The 20,886-nt window shown below is 39.6% G+C and overlaps 1 protein-coding gene across 1 annotated transcript in view; it reads left to right on the plus strand.

Annotated features, from left to right (window-relative positions):
• The window catches only part of ABCB5 (ATP binding cassette subfamily B member 5), a 126,864-nt gene extending 107,330 nt beyond the window's left edge, over nucleotides 1–19,534 (plus strand). Inside the window, exons 23-27 of the mRNA XM_050785400.1 lie at nucleotides 5,198–5,354; nucleotides 8,967–9,164; nucleotides 11,128–11,334; nucleotides 16,877–17,023; nucleotides 19,288–19,534. Of these exons, the coding sequence (XP_050641357.1) occupies nucleotides 5,198–5,354; nucleotides 8,967–9,164; nucleotides 11,128–11,334; nucleotides 16,877–17,023; nucleotides 19,288–19,485 (907 nt within the window). The 3' untranslated portion in view covers nucleotides 19,486–19,534. The remainder of the gene's footprint in view (nucleotides 1–5,197; nucleotides 5,355–8,966; nucleotides 9,165–11,127; nucleotides 11,335–16,876; nucleotides 17,024–19,287) is intronic.
• Nucleotides 19,535–20,886: the final 1,352 nt, after the last annotated feature.

The raw sequence follows: 20,886 nt of genomic DNA on the forward strand, positions 1-20,886 counted from the left end.
GTCTCCTGAATAGTTGGGACTGCAGGCACATGTCACCACACCAGGCTAATTTTTGTTTGTTTTGGTGGAGACCATATTTCACCATGTTGGCCAGGCTGGTCTCGAACTCCGGATCTCAAATGATCCACCTGCCTTAGCCTCCCAAAATGCTAGGATTACAGGTGTAAGCCACCATACCCAGCCTCACTTTTTGAGTCCCATTCAATCAGAATACAGACAGAATAAGGGTACCCATACTTTTGGAGTATGGACAAATGATTCTCTAGGAATTCTCTTCCAGTATTAAATGTGGTTATTGGCCAAAAGAGAAACATAGCACTATGCATAATGTCAATAGATGAGATTTGTCTTCAACACCAAAGAGGATTTGGTCCTACAGACCAAATGTGACCCCAACTACCATGAATGTGTCACAAGGTCCCTTTAGACACACTAAATTATATCTGGTCCAGAAGACTCTGTACCTTCCAGAATCTAGGATGACAGACAGCTTTCAATCTCATCAACTAGCTAAACCAAAGGAATTTACAAAGAAAACTCCCTCTTACTAGAATTATCCTTAGGTAGAAAGCACTTTGCGCCATTCTCTAAACCAATGGTTTTCCAACTCATCAATCTAGGAACTGGTTAAAACTGTAGATATGTAGATTTCATCCTGCAAAATCTGATTTGTAGATCTAGTATGGGGCAGGAATCTTCATGTTATCAAACATTCCAGATTACTCCAAGGCATAATTTATAGCTACAAAGATGGGTTATCTGTGTCTCTTTCAAAAATGACATTGTGTCTCAGAAAGGGAGATACAAAAGGGAGTTTTAACAGCAAAATTCTTTAATGTGCTCATAATATTAATTTGTCAGCAAGGCTTTTTAGAGGAAAAACGCCTCTAAAAGAAAAAGAAAAACATGCATGTCTTATGGTAGAAGCTGTCTCTATCTCTCTATCTCTATTCTTGTAGAAGTTTATCTGAAATGAGCATTTACAAAAAGGTGAGAACGTTTTCATTCTGCTGCCTTACAGACAAGGTATAATGGCATTTTAAAAATCTCTTGTTTAGGTTCTCATGCACACATGTATAGTAAAACACTCACCTCTCCCTTTGTTAGTCCTGGTAACATATTCTATTTGTTATTTCACTATAAATGTGCAGATTTAGAAGTACAAAATAAGTTTTTTTTCTCCTGTCTCTTTGTGTTAGTCCCTTTAGGCTAGTTTCCAGCTGACTTGCCTTTTGCAATACAGACCAAGAACCATTCCTAATCAGGAGAGGTTTCTGTAACCTTCCTTTTCCCACTGCAAAGCTTTCTCTATCTCTGTGAGTTTCTTCCATATTTTCTATCTATATTATCAAGAAGCTAAGCAGAGCATATAGGTAAGAAAGAATCAGGACATGGCAGCCTTCAGTGCAGTAATAATGAAAGTCACAGCTTTGAAAACTGCCTGAGAAGCAGAACCAGGCAGTTTATGGGTGTATGTCCTAGTTCTCTTAAACACCAAATGCAGTTCTTGACAAGAAACCATATTGTATTTCCAATAATAATGTGGTTATTGGCCAAAAGAGCAACACAGATGGGTTTTCAATGAATATTAACAGTTGGTCGATACCTTGAAATAACAAAGGATGGACAGAAGTGAGCTAGGCCTGCACCATCATTTTTGCCCTAGGAGGCTGAGCAGCTGGGGAAGAACTGTGTCATTGTTATGATTAGGAAAGCAACACTGGTTAGACAAAACAAAGAAAACAGGAAAGACTTCTTTCCATATTGGTGCCATGGCAGCCACCCAGCTCTTGCCTGGCTCCTCCCCGGAGATTATCCGGAAGAGACAGACAAGGACAAAGTAAGAAGGCTAAATCAACCACTGAAGGGACCTAAAGGAGAGAAATCAAAAGACAGTTGATATCTAGGGCCTTGTGAAGATTCTAAAATGGGAAACAAGTGGTAACGAACTCCAACATGTAGGAAAAGACCATTCCAGCCAGCTTTCCACTGCAAGTAAGACCATGTAGGGGAAAATACAGAGAGGAAGGCAGCTCACGTTCCAACCCTACAGTTTCATGTGCTTCTGGGCAAATTGCATAATTTTTCTGAGCTGGAGCCTCCTCATTCATTGACTGAGAAGTTTCCATTCTACTTATCTCCTAGGTGATTAGATGGTATCTTGTATATGAAAACATTCTAGGATCCAAAGAACCAAATAAATGTTAGTTGCTTATTTTCTCTCTCCTATCTGTTGAGAAAAGGATTTAGGGTGGGAAGCAGTCTCTGGGTTGTATATGGATGATACATAGATGAGCATGGGAATAATTTTAATGACTACCTCTATGGGGAAAGATACTCTGCTTTCTAATCAAAGAAAGAAACTTAGTGAGTAAGGACTTGGAAAGTTGTGATTTGACTATCATGCTAATGTCTACAGAAGTGTGAGAGCTTTTTTTTTTTTTTTTTTTTTTTTTTTTTTTTTTGCTGTTTTGTTGTAGTGCAGTGGCATGACCTCGGCTCTCTGCAACCTCCACCTCCCAGGTTCAAGCAGTTCTCCTGCCCAAGTCTCCTGATTAGCAAGGATTACAGGCATGTGCCAACACACCCAGCTAATTTTTGTATTTTTAGTAGAGATGGAGTTTCACCATGTTGGCCAGGCTGGTCTCAAACTCCTGACCTCGTGATCCACCCACCTCAGCCTCCCAAAGTGCTGGGATTACAAGCATGAACCACTGCACCCAGCCCCGTTAGTGACTTTAAAATATTTGTCATGATACTAAATTATTCCTCTTTATATATCCCAAATGGGTGAAACTCCTCAAGACCAACAGTAGCGTGAGAGGTTGCCCTGTACATTTCTCCCAGTTAGGCGTTCAGTTCAAATGCCTCCAGGAGTTTAAACCAGATTTGAAGGATCTGGTTTAACTATGTTATGGAGTTACAGCACGGGTTGTTCTACAATAAGTACTTGTTGAGTGGAACTGAATTTCAGTTTAGCTCACCCTAGCTAATTGGATCTGATTAGGTAAGGACAAATTCTGTAGCAGACCAGTTTTTTCCATGTGTGGGCCTTGGCCTACCTTTATACAGAATCCACCTGCAGAAAAAGCATAAAGATTACTGTCCCTGGGCAGTAATCCCTCACTTTGGGAGGCTGAGGCAGGCGGATCACGAGGTCAGAAGTTCGAGACCAGCCTGGCCAACATAAAAATTAGCTAGGCGTGGTGGTGCACGCCTATAATCCCAGCTACGGGAGGTGGAGGCAACAGAATTGTTTGAACCCAGGAGACGGAGGTTGCAGTGAGCTGACATCATGCCACTGCACTCCAGCCTGAATGACAAAGCAAGACTCCTTCTCAAAAAAGGAAAAAAAAAAAGATGAAGAAGATTAATGTCCCTGACTGAACCCCAGATAGTCCATCACCTCAAAGTCCACACTTCCCCCCCAGGGTCTTCAACATAACTCTCATCAGCATCAGCCCCCATCCCACTTACCTTTCTCTCAGCACTCACTCAATAAAGACAGTATCAGGGCTTTTGCTCGTACTCTCCCTTCTCTACTGAACCCTTTCTTCCTGCTCCATTCTCCATCCTTTGGGTCATTTACCTCCCACAAACACAAGTTCTGAGTTGAAGGCCCTTCTCCCTTTCTCATGAATATTTCCATTTTCAGAGCAACCTAACAAGGACGTCCGCCTCTGGACATTTATGTCTAATGCTTACCATTACTTTTATAGTGGAAATGTTAGGACAGGTAGAGATTTTGGCATATCTCAAATCATGGGAAGAAGCTATTTTCTCAGTTGTTGATTTCAGAGAAGGCTCTACTCGTGTGGGACTAGAAACCAGGTCTCCTAACTCATAATCCAATTATCTTCCCAGCTCATCTGCTGATTCTTGGATCAGACTGAGGCTTAAGTCTGACTCAGTCTGATTTTTCCTTGCATTAAAACCACATTTAAAACAAACAAACAAACAAGAAAAAAAACTTCCGATTGGGTTATCTAAACTCCACAACCATTTCTGATGTTTATAGCTGGGTATCAAATAATTTAAATGGCATTTTGAGCTTTAAACACTTTCTGTAAATATCAGTACTAAAAATGTCTTGACATCACAGAACTAAGTAACAATTATTTTAGTGTTATTTTTGTTTTTATATTTTATACTGTGTTTGATCTTTGTAAAGTCAACAAAATTCAGGATCTGAGGTCTAGGTCACTGAAGAGATTGCATCAGCATCAACATCTACCCTTTGGTAGGCCCCATCGAGGGAGAAATTCACAAGGAGCCCAGACGTGTTTACTTTGCTGTTATCCAGCACTGCAAACAAGCAACTGGGTTCTGTGATGTCCTTTTACAGCCTAATGTTTAAATATTGCCAGTGACACCGGTCCAGTTTTAGCCTAATTGTGCCTTTAGCTTTGTTACTAAGATGCATTGTTTTGCATTCTAGTACAGTACTTTCATATCTAAAATGAAATAGAAAATGAGGGGAAAATATTTAACCATGGTCAGGTCCTGTGCCACAATCGAGTAAATATTCTGTGTGCTTCCAAACATCATTTGCATACTTACCATTTTATAATTAACATGTTTTGAAACGGAGATCATAATCAGTAACAAACCTAAAAGATCAAAGTTCTTCTTTCAGTCTTTTTAGTCAGATTTTGATTTGGGAACCCGAGGAAAATACGATCCCCATGATTTGCTCTCGAAATCATGTAGCATATCAGGCAGATAACCAGTCATTTAGCTTCAGTTATCTGTCCTAACTACATTATATGCAAAACAAACAAACAAACAAACAAAAAATCATATCTACTGTGTAAATTCAGATCTCACTACTGGAGATTCATTCTTCCTATTATCAGCTGAATTATCTGTCAAATCTCCAAGCAAGCAAGCCTCATATCAAGATGGCTAAGAAGTTTTATATTCACTAGTTGGGAACTTTGATCTGTGGCTCTAATTGGAAGAGACATTTTTAAGATTACCCAAGCTCCAAAGGTCATTTTGGTGTACAGAGCAAGGAATGATTACCACATGGCAGAATTTTTTTAAAGAGATAACTGTTGTTGGGACTTCAGTGTAAGGGATGCTGTCTACATCAAAAGATTGTATTCCTGTGCCTGCTTTTTTCTTTACTTTTAGAGTTCTACTGTTTTACAATGGATCGATGGACCTAAGATTCAAATGCTTTATCTTTTGATAGAGTTTGTACTGCAATTGCATATGGAGCTATGGCCATCGGAGAAACGCTTGTTTTGGCTCCTGAATATTCCAAAGCCAAATCGGGGGCTGCACATCTGTTTGCCTTGTTGGAAAAGAAACCAACTATAGACAGCCACAGCCAAGAAGGGAAAAAGCCAGTAAGCACAACTATGATCTTAAATGTCCAAATACAGATGGCAACAGTAGGAACTGGGGGCTGCTAAAGATGGGAGGGAGGGAGGGAGGGGGCAGGGGCTGCAAAAGTAGCCATTGGGTACTATGCTCAGTACCTGTGTGACAAGATCATTCATACCCCAAACCTCAGCATTATGCAATATACCCAGATAACAAACCTGCACATGTACCCCCTGGATCTGAAATAACAGTAGAAAAATTAAAATGAAAATATAAATGAAAAAAATAAAAAACAAATGTCCACTTATTAAATGAAGGCATTCTTTGGAAAACTCTGCAAAAGATAATGTCATAGTAACATAAAGAGTTATAAGTTTGTATAAAATAATTTTATGGCTGCAAATGGGGAAAAGAAGTCTTGTCTTAATCAAATTTTTACCTCTACTACTAAAATGTATATTTCATATTTTAAAATATAGGCTTTTAATTTATATGCCTGATGCTATGAGAATGTTCTTGGAAAAAAACGTTGATTCTTATACTGAATTCTATTTAGAAACAAAAGTTTTGATCTTGGAAGGAGATTCTTATTAAGGTTTATTTGTTTTTTTTTTTCTCTGATAATACATGAAAAGTAAATAATATTCTGCTGCTTCAGACACCATTTTTCATGGGAAATATATTTATAAACATAAAGGGGGAAAAAGGAAAGCATACCTATTAAATTGACACACACAAACAAATTTAGCCTCAAACTCTAAAAGACTGTGAATATTAAAAGAGAAATAATAGGTAAGGTATATAGTTTCAAAATAAGTCTCTCAATAATAGTCTTACACATTAAATATATATTCAATTTTAGGACATTTCTAGACATTTTGATTTTTTAAATAAAAATAGTCATTAGCTATATACTTAAATGTTTTTAATTTATAATTATTTCCCTCTGGAATTTTAATAGTAGATATATATGTATGATAGCTTAAAATAATACAGCATTACTAGAGCTACACAATTATTAAGAAGAGTGCCTGTTAGTGACAGAAATAAGAATATCTGGAAATGCTCAAAATAGAATGCTTCAAAGATACGTCACAGTCCAAATAAGATTTTGTTCTTGTCTGTTGGAAAGTCAAGGATGTAAGAAGCTATTTTTTTAATTTAAGATTTATATGTATAACAGTATTGCTACTCTTATTTCTTTCTGCAGATTATAATAGAGGAATTGAGTATCTCACTGATCTATGTCCTTACAGAACCATAGGCATGGCATAGACTATGGAAGTATTTCTTACAAAGGCTATAAAATTAATGTATCTAATCTTTATTTAATTTAGTATGTAAATGTTTCTGAATATCCCTCTATGCTTTTAAAAATTAAAATCTGGGCAGGGCATATTTTAATTTACAATTAAAAATAGTAAGAATAAATATATTAAAGTTTAGAAGTTTTCTAGAATACCTCTACGAGCTGTTATACAAAATATATACTAGAGCATACACAAAACTAATTGAATTCCTCGTGTTTCCAGACAGAGTCTGGCTCTGTCGCCCAGGCTGGAGAGGCTGGAATGCAGTGGCGTGATCTCGGCTCACTGCAAGCTCCGCCTCCCAGGTTCACGCCATTCTCCTGCTTCAGCTTCCAGAGTAGCTGGGACTACAGGCGCCCGCCACCACGCCCGGCTAATTTTTTGTATTTTTAGTAGAGACGGGGTTTCACCATATTAGCCAGGATGGTCTCGATCTCCTGACCTCGTGATCCGCCCTCCTCGGCCTCCCAAAGTGCTGGGATTACAGGCGTGAGCCACCACACCTGGCCGTATTCTGGTGTTTTAAAACCTTTTTTATACAAATGCAGAGAGAGAAGTACACCAAAAAAAATTTTTTAAATAAATAAAACAAAAAGAAACTGTTTATGCAAATAATATTCACAGGTTGTAGGGGGCAAATGGAAAATACTGACTAAGCTAAAATAAACTACTACTACACTACTCTTAAATTTTGGCAAATATCTTTCCAGATTTTTTTTTTCTATTTCCAGATCTCTTAACCACATCTTAACATCGAATTCCTTTAACAATAAAATAATATCATCAATTTTTTTTTTTTTTTTTGATGCTCCTCACCCCTACCTGCCCTTGCTTCTTACCTATATATGATGGGCTCAGAATGGGTCGAACATGCCTAGTAAACCTGACCGTAAGGATGTGTTTTAAAGTCCAGCCATCACTACCACCACACACACACGAACACACACACACACACAAATCCACTTACTCGTTAATTGTTTAACAACAAAAATTAATAAGACTTAAAATGCAATTGAGACGAACACAAAGATCAAAAGAACTTAAAATCTTATGAACCAAATATATAAAGGGAAAGTTAATCATTTAGTGATAGTTCTGGAAAGCCTTTTTTAAACATCGTGGGTGTAGATGAGTATCGGTTTAGAAATCATTAACCAGTAAAGAGATTGATGCATAGAGAGAAAACTAAACATTTAGGCAACTGTCACTGCCAAATAATGGTCAATTGAAAATAGAGATAGGGCCAGGCGTGGTGGCTCACGCCTATAATCCCAGCACTTTGGGAGGCTGAGGTGGGCAGATTGCTTGAGTCCAGGAGTTTGGAACCAGCCTGGGCAACATAGTGAAACCCCATCTCTACTAAAAACACAAAAATTGGCTGGGTATGGTGGCACATGCTGATGGTCCCACCTACTCAGGAGGCCCAGGTGGGAGGATGGCTTGAGCCTGGGAAGTGGAGGTTAAAGTGAGCCGAGATCACACCACTGCCTTCCAACCTGGGTGACAGAGCTAGATCTTGTCTCAAATAAAATAAAATTAAAATTAAAATTAAATAAAATAAGAAAGATAAATCAGAATTCAAAACATACTATACCTTCACTATAAAACATGGCCCAATTTACAAAAATTACACTTATATATATAGTTTATGAGAACCCCAGCTTTTCTGAATTAAGTAATAAAGGTTTGTAAAGCACAAACCAAATTAAAAAGAAAAAATGTATTACTCAGATAAGCTGGTCAAACAACTAACTGCGGAATGGAACTGTCTGTGCAGCAAAGCTGAAGGAAGCAAGTGGTTTTTAGAAATTCAGTGAAGTCAGTAGTGAAGATAACAAGAAACACAGACACAAAAAAATATAAACAAAAGTGACAGAAGGCCGGGCGCAGTGGCTGACGCCTGTAATCCCAGCACTTTGGGAGGCCAATGTGGGCAGATTCACGAGGTCAGGAGATCGAGACCATCCTGTCTAACACGGTGGAACCCTGTGTCTACTAAAAATACAAAAAATTAGCCAGGTGTGGTGGCGGGCACCTGTAGTCCCAGGAGAATGGCATGAATCCTGGAGGCGGAGCTTGCAGTGAGCCGAGATCGGACCACTGCACTCCAGCCTGGGCAACAGAGTGAGACTCCGTCTCAAAAAAAAAAAAAAAAGTAACAGAAACCCACTTGCAGTCAACAGCTCTACAGAGATGCATACATGTTTAGAATTAAAAGGGCAATGGAAACATGCACAATTTTCAAAAAGCACTTAGTCAGTATGCTACAGTGTGTTACAACCTTCCCAAGTCACTCTTCTCAACTCTGTCAACTTCCTTTCACAGGACACATGTGAAGGGAATTTAGAGTTTCGAGAAGTCTCTTTCTTCTATCCATGTCGCCCAGATGTTTTCATCCTCCGCAGCTTATCCCTCAGTATTGAGCAAGGAAAGACAGTAGCTTTTGTGGGAAGCAGCGGTTGTGGGAAAAGCACTTCTCTTCAACTTCTGCAGAGGTTTTATGACCCCGTGCAAGGACAAGTGGTAAGACTGAATTGAAACACACCTAATCTGGGGGTTAGCAGTCTTATTCTTAAACATTCACTAGGGCTTAAGCATCCCCACTGGTTTGGGTGGGGCAAACAATGCAGAAGTTAAAAAGAAAAAAAAATCTCTATCTCAACCTTTAACTAAGAGGACAAGCAAACCATCACAAAGATGATGGTTAGGACTTTGAAGTGAAGTACAAAGGTCCAAAGATTCTTCAGCAATTCTGGCAGCAGAAAGGTTGATCTTAGCCGTGGAATTACTTTAGAACGGGGGTGCTGGAGGTCAGGTGTAATGTTCACATCGTGGCTCCATATTCTGTTCTGGTTTAAGACAGAGAGAACACTGTCCTCCACCTCCTTAGTTCAGGCTTCTGCTTTCCCACCACTCATCCCCACCTCCCAACCGTCGAAACCTTACGCATGGTTAAGGCTTATTGGAATCAGCTCCATGAAGTCATGCCTCTAATATCTAAAATAATGTAATCTCTCCATCCTTTGAACCTAAGGATTGTTTTTGTTACCTGGCACTTGTCTTACTATACCTTATATTGTGGTTTTTCCATTATCTTGTCCTCCCGCCACCACCCACCACCACATCAGCATACCCACACTAAGCTTCCTGTCCTGCCTCCTGCCCCTACAAAAAAGTTCCCAAAACTCAGACTGCCACGTTAGTCCTCCTTCTCCTGCAATGTACAGTCTTTCGCCCTTACAGATTCTCAGTGAGTGTTTGCAAAACAGAGTTTAGGGACTCAAGGGAGTCCTAAAGGGCGCCCTTGAACTAGGCAACACTCATCTATTCACACATAGCATAGCATACTCCCTCCTCTGAACCTTCCACAGTTAGAATATACCAGAGTCTATGCCATCAATCAGGTCGTTGATGCCCTGGCCCCTGCCTCCCACTCCAAGCTCCTCTGTTATCACTCCCCGCCTCATCATGCACTGTGCTTTTCCTGTTTTTTGGGGGGGTTTTTTTGTGCGTTTCTTGTTTTGTTTTGTTTTTTTGAGACAGAGTCTCGCTCTGTGGCCCAGGATGGAGTGCAGTGGCACCATCTCAGCTCACTACAACCCCCGCTTCTAGACTTCATGTGATTCTCATGCCTCAGCCTCCTGAGTAGTAGCTGAGATATATGGCGTGCACCACCATGCCCAGTTAATTTTTGTATTTTTTTGTAGAAACGGGGTTTCGCCATGTTAACCAGGCTGGTCTTCAACTCCCAGGCTCAAGTGATCTGCCCACCTCAGCCTCCCAAAGTCTCCTCATGTTTTTTAAACACACCTATGAACCTTTTTTTTAGCTATTGCCCTGCCCAGAATGTCCCCTTTGCAGGCTCCTTCTCACTGTTCAGGTCTTAGTCTGAACATCCTTTCCTTAAGGCCTTCTTGGACAACCCCCTTCTCATGCCTCTCCATACCCTCCCCACTGCCTCAGTCACTCTACCCTGTTACCAGGAGAGGTACTTTCCTCTCCTGAGTTTATTGAGTCATTTGTTCATGTGTTTATTGCATCCTTCTCTGCTAAAATATAAGCTACAAAAGGGAAAGAGCTTTCTCTTATTGACCACTATTTGCCTGGTACTGGAAGAGTCCCCCTCACGTAGTGAGCATGCTCATCAAATATGAGTTGAGTGTTGTTATCTATTTATGTGAATAAACATGGCTGTGTGCAAAATGACACAGCTTTACATGTGGAGTACTCTATCATCTCCACATACTTTTCACAGGGTTTTCTGAAAGTCAGGTCCTGTTACAGTGGAGGGGGCAGTAGTGAGTTATATGCTGTTTGCTTCTATACAACATATGATTTATGAGCCTTCCTTGGGTAACCTTATACTTTGAAATAGCTTGAATTCCTATCCTTCTTGTTATGATTTGTGTGTGTTTGAATACAGTGAACTGTAACATGATACAGTTGTGTGATCTTCACACACCATTCTCCATTCTGCTTTTGGCAGCTGTTTGATGGCGTGGACGCAAAAGAATTGAATGTACAGTGGCTCCGTTCCCAAATAGCAATCGTATCTCAAGAGCCTGTGCTCTTCAACTGCAGCATCGCTGAGAACATTGCCTATGGTGACAACAGCCGTGTGGTGCCATTAGATGAGATCAAAGAAGCAGCAAATGCAGCAAATATCCATTCTTTTATTGAAGGTCTCCCTGAGGTAAGAAAATTTCTGAAAGCTTGAATTACAAAGCTGCCAAGTAAGCCTAAGAAGCTATTGGGCCTACGCAGTTGTTTTTATGTGTTCCTTGGATTATACAATTTATTTATTGCCAGAATCTAAAGTTAGATGTAAAACATGAAGTCAGATGTGAAAAACCAAGTTTGAGATTTTTGTGTGACTATTTTCCCAAGACCAAAATGTGTTAATATTCACTGGATTAATTTTCACATTTTGTTATTTGCCTTCTGTCCATCTACGCTGTGGCTGGTCCACACTATGACCTGCCCCACCACTGCAGCAGCCTCTGCATCCGCCTTCCAGTCTTGTTCCTCTATCATTTTTCTTCCTCACAGCAATCAGAGGGATCTTTTAAAAACCAATTAGATCCTAATCCTTACGACTGCCTCATGGCTCCCCTGTGCACTCAGAATAAAGCCCAGATACCCCATGGGCAGCGGCTGCTGAAGCCTCTGTGATCTGGCCCCACTGTTTCCCCAGCAACAACCTCACCACACAGTCACTTTGCTGCAGCGAGCTGGTCTCTCCTGTCTCATGAACACGCCAACTTGCTCCCCACCTTAGGACATTTACATTTGCTGTTGCTCCAGCCTAGACCTCCCTTAGGTTGACTTTTGGCATAGTAATGCCTTAACTTTCTTTCTTTCTTTTCTTTTTTTTTTTTTGACGGAGTTTCACTCTTGTTGCCCAGGCTAGAGTTCCATGGCGCAATCTAGGCTCACTCGGCTCCACCTCCCAGGTTCAAGCGATTCTCCTGCCTCAGCCTTCCAAGTAGCTGGGATTACAGGCATGTGTCACCACGCCTGGCTAATTTTTTGTGTTTTTAGTAGAGATGGGGTTTCTCCATGTTGGACAGGCTGGTCTCGAACTCCCAACCTCACGTGATCCACCAGCCTCGGCCTCCCAAAGTGCTGGGATTACAGGCGTGAGCCACTGTGCCCAGGAAGAAGTGGCTTAACTCTCAAGCCCTTTCAAATGTTACCTTTGCAGAGGCTTTCCCTAAACATCCTATTTTTAAAAGTCCCCACCAGTCCTATCCCCTATCACTTTGTCTTCAGAGCATGTATCACAGTCTGAAAATTACCCTGAGTACTTAGTTATTTGTTTAGTGTTTCCCCTCCACACTAGAGTATAAGATCCTTGCCTGCCATTTTTATCACCTTGATGTCTATATTGGCTGTGACAATTGGCACAAAGTCTCAGAAAAGTCAAAAATCTTGGCTAACTGTAGAGAAGCCTTAGGTAGTGCAAGCATTGATACAAATCCAAAAACAATGCACAGAGAGGGATAATTATAACTTCAAGTGTTTATAATATCTGAGTGTTTGCAACACACACACACATACATGCAAACACACACAAAATAAATAAAATAAAAAGAGATACTTTCATGTAGAGGCAAATTTTTATATGTGATTTTTATAAACTAAGTTTCTATCTCACTTTGAAGGGAGATAGTTAAGTTTAACAACCAATAGATCAAACAACTAATAATCTAGAGCCCTGTTCTTTGGTGGAGGCCAGTAGTCACCATACTCTGTTTTATACTCCTTCCCTCACCAGCTCCTCTCTATACTACATGGTGCCTACATCTAGAAACAGACCATTAATGCAATTTCCCTTACTCTGGTAAGAGTTTGCAGTACTAAATATATTGGAAGGATTCAATATTCAATATTCAATATTCAATTCACTGTATTTTTTTTTAATAAATACAGTGACACTGTGAATGTCTTTCAGTGGCAACTTCCTTTTTAACCATGACACTGCATTGTTAATTTGTGGTCAGATTATTATCTGCGTAATCTCGATAATTTGTTTTATGTATTGTGAAATGCTGCCCAATTGATATTTGTACTATTTAACTTTTATTCTTCTGTTTGCTTTGAGACAAGGTCTCACTCTGTCACCCAGGCTGGAGTGCAGTGATGTGTTCTTGGTTCACTGCAGCCTCGACCTCCCAGGCTCACCTGAGTCTCCCTGGGATCACAGGCACATGCCACCACGCCTGGCCAATTTTTGTATTTTTTGTAGAGATGGGGTTTCATCATGTTGCTTAGGCTGGACTCAGGCTCCTGGGTTCAAGCAATTTCACCCACCTCGGCCTCCCAAAGTTCTGGAATTACAGGCATAAGCCACCACACCTGGCCTAACTTTTATTCTTAAATTGTTTATTGTCTTCTATTCTTTTTATTGTACCAGTTCTCACATTTACTCAAAACTACATGCTGCAAAGATCCATTGTGCAAACTTTTTACAACAGGCTTTGAAAACTAAGATGTTATTTCCTTTAACTTTTTTTTTAAAAGAGTAGCTTATTTTTCAGTATTTTAAATTTTAACTTTAATTTACCTTCATGTCTTTGTTCCCCCCAAAACATGTAGAACCATAAGGAAACCTGATACCAAAATAAAATTGTTTAAAAAAATCAAATCAGATAATTCCTAGAAAAACTACATATTACTAAATGGCTTCAGTTAGTACCCTGGATAGAACAAGGCTGCCCTCTTATGCTCAGTTGGCTGGGAAAAAGGAAGAGAGGAAGCCAGCCACTCATTCCCCAGCCCTTCTGGGAACCAAGAACTGCGCTGATGAAAATTCACTTGGTGGCAAAACGATGTGAGGATATAATATAGTCCTTTATTTATATTTATCCCACTTAGAATAAATAATCAAATACATCTGCACAAAATTCATGTATTTGATTACCAGTTGCTTCCCCAGATCCTTCTGGGGGTGTTAAATAATATATTATCTATTAAATATAGTTAATATATCGCATATGTATAATATGTAGAATTTTTTCTTCTAAGGTTGAAAAAAAATCAGAATTATTAAATATATATAACTCTAAGGGTTTCGGTAAGGAAGTGTGGATCTGTGTAACAGCTCAAACCAGAAGGGTGCAGAGCAAGCAGTCAACTTAGAACATGCTGAGAGTAATATAATGCATCTACCACATATCTCATAGAAATATCCCACAGGCATTTGGAAATACAGGCCTGGGGCATAGGAGAGAAGTGGAAGCAACACCACCTTGATTTCAGGGATCCTCTGAGACACACACCAGGTATGATTCTCTCTTAATCTTCACAATATCACCCAGTGGCAGCTCCCAGTCAAGCCACATCCTTAAGTAGGACTTTGACCTCTGGAACCACCCTGCAAATCCAACCCAGTGCCTGCAGGGATTCTCCAGAATGCAGTTGCTTTAGGATTGACTCTGGTGTTCCCCTAGGACGCAACTGACTTTTAGCTCCAGGCTCATATTAAGGAGCCATTACCCCTTGAGTTTCTCATAAAAGAGGTGATTTTGGGGCACTCACCATCCCAGTGATTGCCAGAAAATGGATTCAGATTTTTGGCTAAAGAGAAACTCTGTGGTTCTTTGTTTAAAAAAAATAAAAATAAAAAAAATAAAAAACCTTCAGTTTAAATATATGCAAATGTTTTTAGGTAGCTATTGAGACAATGTGTATATCTACATTTGTAATCTGTTCTGCTTAACAGTGGGCAAAACATCTGAATTTAGTTTTCATCCAATATGTTCTTTAAACTTACACTCTCCTACAATCCAGAGAAGGCCAAAAACTGCAAAGTGATTCCTAAAGTAGTTTTGAATCTTCTTCAGCTGCCCTAGAAGAATTCACGTACAGTTTAAGCGAGGCTGCAGAAAGGGCTACGAGCTCATTATCATTCCCACCTCCCTTCCCAATGTTTAGTTTAAGATTTAAATGACAAGTTGATGGGTGCTGACGAGTTGGTGGGTGCAGCACACCAACATGGCACAGGTATACATATGTAACAAACCTGCACGTTGTGCACATGTACCCTAGAACTTAAAGTACAATTAAAAAAAAAAAAATTGAATCCCCTCATTTAAATATGAGCTTTGCAGCGTTTGGAAATGAATAGCAGACACAGTTTTACCTGTGGTTCCAAATTTAACAAAATGCATTTTGGGAGGAAGGGGCCCAAGCCCTGCTAGTAGTCCCAGATAAATCACAGAGAAAACAGTGAAAGTCTGTGTTCTTTGTAGAGCATTCACTTCAGAGAAGATATTTTTACTGGGCTTTAGTAATTCAGACACCTGTTGTTTGCTATAAAACATGCACCTATGCATGTTACATTGAAAAGTAAGCTTTGAGATGATGTAGACACATTTTGTTATAAGGTTATACTACAGGTTCAAGACACCCACTCTGTCCAAAATGCACTTCCTGATGCAGTCAGATGTGGAGAGAAAGGCAATTCCCTCAAGCTTCTCTAGGTTACCAACACAAAATGAACAGCTAGGAATCACATGCTGCATGTGAAATGCTGCTACAGATTACTCTTTCCCGCTCTACCCTTGGACCAGCTTTCTCAATGGAGCTAATCCATCTACACATTCTTGTCTAGGTACCAAGGATTTATGTTTCTTACAAAAGTGCCAAGGCCCACTAGAAAGCAATGTGAAGCCTTGAAAGGAAGCAAAGTCAATGGGACAATCTAAAAAGCAGGCAAGAACCTGCTTACCCCAACTGTACTGACCAATTGTGATTCAGAGGACCATGATGGTTTCAAGATTTGTGTGAAATTTTCTTTACCCTTCCATGAAGGGAAACACTGGAGAAATTGGGTTATTAGTAAGTAGTGGAACTATGAAACACTGTGAAGTGCTAAATGTCACCATTACTACGTAGTGGCCTGAAAAGGTGAATAGACTGTTTCAAGATGCCAACCTGGCTGGGCGTGGTGGCTCACGCCTGTAATCTCAACACTTTGGAAGGCCAAGGCAGGTGGATCACGAGATCAGGAGTTCAAGACCAGCCTGGCCAACAAGGTGAAACCCCGTCTCTACTAAAAATACAAAAATTAGCCAGGTGTGGTGGTGGGCGCCTGTAATCCCAACTACTTGGGAGGCTGAGGCAGAGAATTGCTTGAACCCAGGAGGTGGAGGTTGTAGTGAGCCGAGACTGCGCCACTGCACTCTAGACTGGGTGACAGAGCAAGACTCTGTCTCAAAAAACAAAAAAGATGCCAACCTAACTCATTCCCAGAAAGATGCATGTACCACTGAGACTCCCATCCCAGCATCTGTAACGAGGTGCCCACAGAGGCTTAGCAAGAGCCACAGTGATGAAACCTCATAATTTCCTGTTGTTTTACTACTGTGAATCATTTTAACCTGAAAATAGTAGGTAATATAACTTAATGGAAAAGTATTTGTGTTTACTATGAACTTGTTTCTTGCTGATAATTTTTTTCTTATGCTTTAATTTGAAAAATTTCTTTGTGGAAGCATAATGGCAGAGGTCTGCTGTCTGTGATCAGATTGGATATGTAAATGAGATGGTAGTGTTTACTGCGGCTTTAGCATTTATTTGCAACAAAGCCCAAGAATAGATTTCAACATTTGTTGGGACACAAATTTTCAAGAGTAGTAAAATTTGAAATATTTAGATGGTTCTCGCCCACAGTTGCCATGCTAATTTAAATAACCAAGACTTGCTTTCTTAATTGCATCCTCCTACAATAGAAATACAACACACAAGTTGGACTGAAAGGAACACAGCTTTCTGGCGGCCAGAAACAAAGACTAGCTATTGCAAGGGCTCTTCTCCAGAAACCCAAAATTTTATTGTTGGATGAGGCCACTTCAGCCCTCGATAATGAGAGTGAGAAGGTAACATCATTTTCTTTAATCTCAGAATATAATACCAAATATAAGCATCCAATAACATGGAAGAAACCAAGGTAAGTTTGGAAAAACAAAGGCCTGGAAAAAATTGTAGTTCTAAGGTCACCAGTTCCCAGTAAGGCTTTGGGCCTTTACAGAAAGGTCAGTAGGTGGTGGGGAGGTGGCAGAGAGTTGAGACAGAGGGAATCTCATGTTCCAGAAAGGTTTTCTCACTCAAATTTGTCTCATTATCAAAAGTGGACCAATTTTTGAAATGTTTTTTCATTCAAGGAAAGAGCCCAAGAAAAATAACTTTTCAATTTTATTATTATTCCAGTGATGCCAAACAAACTAATAAGGTAATTTGTATGGGTAAAAGAGTAATCTACACTGCAGTATCAGAGCCTGAGAGTTATTCTACCTTCGACAGACTCAGCCTAGTTTGAGCAGGAAACAAGGAGGCAAAGGGACACATGAGAATATACTTGCACAGCAAGCTTCTCCGGCTGTTTGATTTTGCTATGTCCTTTATCCCCTAGGAGTTTCTTGCACATGTAGGCACTTATTTAGTAAATGAACATTGGTTAAATGAATGATAATCATTAACATTTATAGAGTATGCATTACATGCTATTATGTCAGTCTTCACAACAACATGACAAATGAGCTTCTTGTATTAGCATGCCCATTTTACAGATTAGCACACTAAGTCTTAGAAAGATTAAGTAACTTCTCTAAATTTTTTTTTTTTTTTTTTTTTTTTTAGACGGAGTCTCGCTCTGTCGCCCAGGCTGGAGTGCAGTGGCCAGATCTCAGCTCACTGCAAGCTCCGCCTCCCGCGTTTACACCATTCTCCTGCCCCAGCCTCCCGAGTAGCCGGGACTACAGGCGCCCGCCACCGCGCCCGGCTAGTTTTTTTGTATTTTTTAGTAGAGACGGGGTTTCACCATGTTAGCCAGGATGGTCTGGATCTCCTGACCTCGTGATCCGCCCGTCTCGGCCTCCCAAAGTGCAGGGATTACAGGCTTGAGCCACCGCGCCCGGCCAACTTCTCTAAATTCTAATGGAGGGTGTCTGACCTAAGAGCCCAGGCAGTTAATCCACCCATGATTGCTACTTGTAGATGATTATTATTCTTGATTCCCAAAGTGACAGTGTGTTATGAAAAATAAACAACGACTAACTTTTGGGATCAGACATATCTGGGCTGTAATCCTCACTTCATCAGTTACTAGCAGTATGACCTTGGCCTAACCTCAGTTCAGTTATCAGAAAAATAAAAATACTCTCATTTTATGAGGTTATTGAAAGAATTTAAATGAGATGTCCATATTGGGAACATTTTATACATTCAACAAATATGGGTTTTCACCCTCCACTCCCACTTTCTCTATATAGCATCATAACCTCACTCTTGGCTGAAATCCTATGCTAACAGGATAGTTCTACAGCTAAATCCTACCAAAAATAAAACAAAATATATGAGAGAAAATTAGGGAAATAAATTAGACAATTCTACTTAGGTATACTGCTTAGAAATACTCCTTTCTGATTTTGAGTTTAGAACTACTCAAAGAAATAATAGTAGAAATTTGGGTAGTATTAGAACTACACAAAGAAATTGTAGTAGAAATACTACTATAATTGTACTTAGAAATACTACTTCCTCACTGTAAGTTTAGAACCACTAACATATAAACAACTATTTCATTTTTATTCATTCTCACAAATGCTTTTCCAGCTGAAAGTCTTACATAATGTATCTGTAATTAATCTTTCTTTTTTTTTTTTTTTTTTTTTTTTTTTTTTGGATATGGAGTTTCACTCATGTCACCTAGGCTGGAGTGCAATAGCACACTCTTGGCTCACAGCAACCTCCACCTCCCAGGCTCAAGCAATTCTCCTGCCTCAGCCTCCCGAGTAGCTGGGATTACAGGTGCCCACCATCACACCTGGCTAATGTTGTATTTTTGGTAGAGATGGGATTTCTCCATGTTGATCAGGCTGGTCTCGAACTCCTGACCTCAGGTTATCTGCCTGCCTTGGCCTCCCAAAGTGCTGGGATTACAGGCGTGAGCCACCGTGCCCAGCTGTAGTTAATCTTTCTAGATTTCTATTGAGTAGGGTGAATATTTTACAAGTAGGGCAGTTCCTTTGGGGACAAGCAAATAAAGCAAAGAATGTTATTAGATTACCTTAATTGATTTGACTTAGGTAAGGTTACTAACATCTAACTTAAACTGGTGATCACAGGTCTTTCTCTTTTCCAGGTGGTTCAGCATGCCCTTGATAAAGCCAAGACGGGAAGGACATGCCTAGTGGTCACTCACAGACTTTCTGCAATTCAGAACGCAGATTTGATAGTGGTTCTGCACAATGGAAAGATAAAGGAACAAGGAACTCATCAAGAGCTCCTGAGAAATCGAGACATATACTTTAAATTAGTAAATGCACAGTCAGTGCAGTGATGCTGTTGAGGTAGCACATATTTTGATGTTTGTGTAATGCAAAGAAGGAGTACTTAGTAATTACTTGGCAAGCTTTGATCTCTTTTATTGCATATATCAATACCTAGAATCATGCTACTCAAGTACATACATGTTCTGTTCACACACCATCTGCCCTTCAGACTTAAAAAGAAGCAAAAATTTGCTTATTTCATGTAAGTGAAGTAGTGCTTATATCCTTCACTTTATAAATATATTCTAGCACATTTGCTTGTAAAGCAATTTTCTACAAAGTGAATTTATTTCCCATCAACTTCTGCTATAAAATCAGAAATATGTTTCCAGGGGGAATATTATCCAGTTAACCATGTTGAAGGTTTTAGCAAAGGGAGGGTAAGATAGAGTGGGGCCTGTGGCATTGCAGGGAGTGTCTTTAACTTGGAATTTTGTTTTGCAACATATATTACAGTACTTTTGCTAGTCCCTTTTCTCCAGACCATATGGATTTTTCTCATAATATGTCTCTCAATATTTCTCTCAATAAGTATTCACTATTTCTCAAAATTTTATTCTATTTGTTGTTGTTGTGCAGGGAATAGAAAGGATTATGATGTAAAATTTCTGGGAGGATTAGGTAGCTATCTCCTAATTCACCAGTAAGTGAAGTGCCTCACATGAGCCATCCCAAAGATTCATTATTCCAAACTTTGGGTTTGGCAGAATAAATCACGGGCCTGCCTGTTCCTGAACACTTACTTACTTAAAATAAGAGCTACTTTTGGGCCAGGTGCAGTGGCTCACGCCTGTAATCCTAGAATTTTGGGAGGCCGAGGAGGGCGGATCACTTGAAGTCAGGAGTTCAAGACCAGCCTGGCCAACATGGTGAAACCCTATCTCTAGTAAAAATACAAAAATTAGCCAATCTTGGTGGCAGGCACCTGTAATCCCAGCTACGTGTAAGGCTAAGGCAGGAGAATTGTTTGAACCTAGGAGGCAGAGGTTGCAGTGAGCCGAGAAAGTACCACTGCACTCCAGCCTGGGCAACAGAGCAAGATTCCATCTCAAAAAATAATAATAACAAAGATAAGTGTTGCTTTTATTGTGGGTGAAAATGTTTAAATGTCTTTCTCTATAATAAAATAATTTGCTTAAATTTTATATGTACTTTATCATATATAATGTGTAAATGATTTTAAAGTTCTGTGTAAATAACAATATTGGTAAAATGAGTTACCTTTTCAACTTACTTAAATATGTAATGTCACCGGGTGATTTATCTTTATTCTTCAGTGTATTTTCTTCCATTTACACATTTAGCTAGCCTCTCTGAAGTATACTCTACCAATAATTGAAATCTTATTTAAAAAATTTAAACCATTTATATATTATGCCACTTTCTTTAAAATGCAAAATGAAAATAAG

This window comes from Macaca thibetana, chromosome 3, assembly GCF_024542745.1.
Source record: "Macaca thibetana thibetana isolate TM-01 chromosome 3, ASM2454274v1, whole genome shotgun sequence".
Taxonomy (NCBI): Eukaryota; Metazoa; Chordata; class Mammalia; order Primates; family Cercopithecidae; genus Macaca; species Macaca thibetana.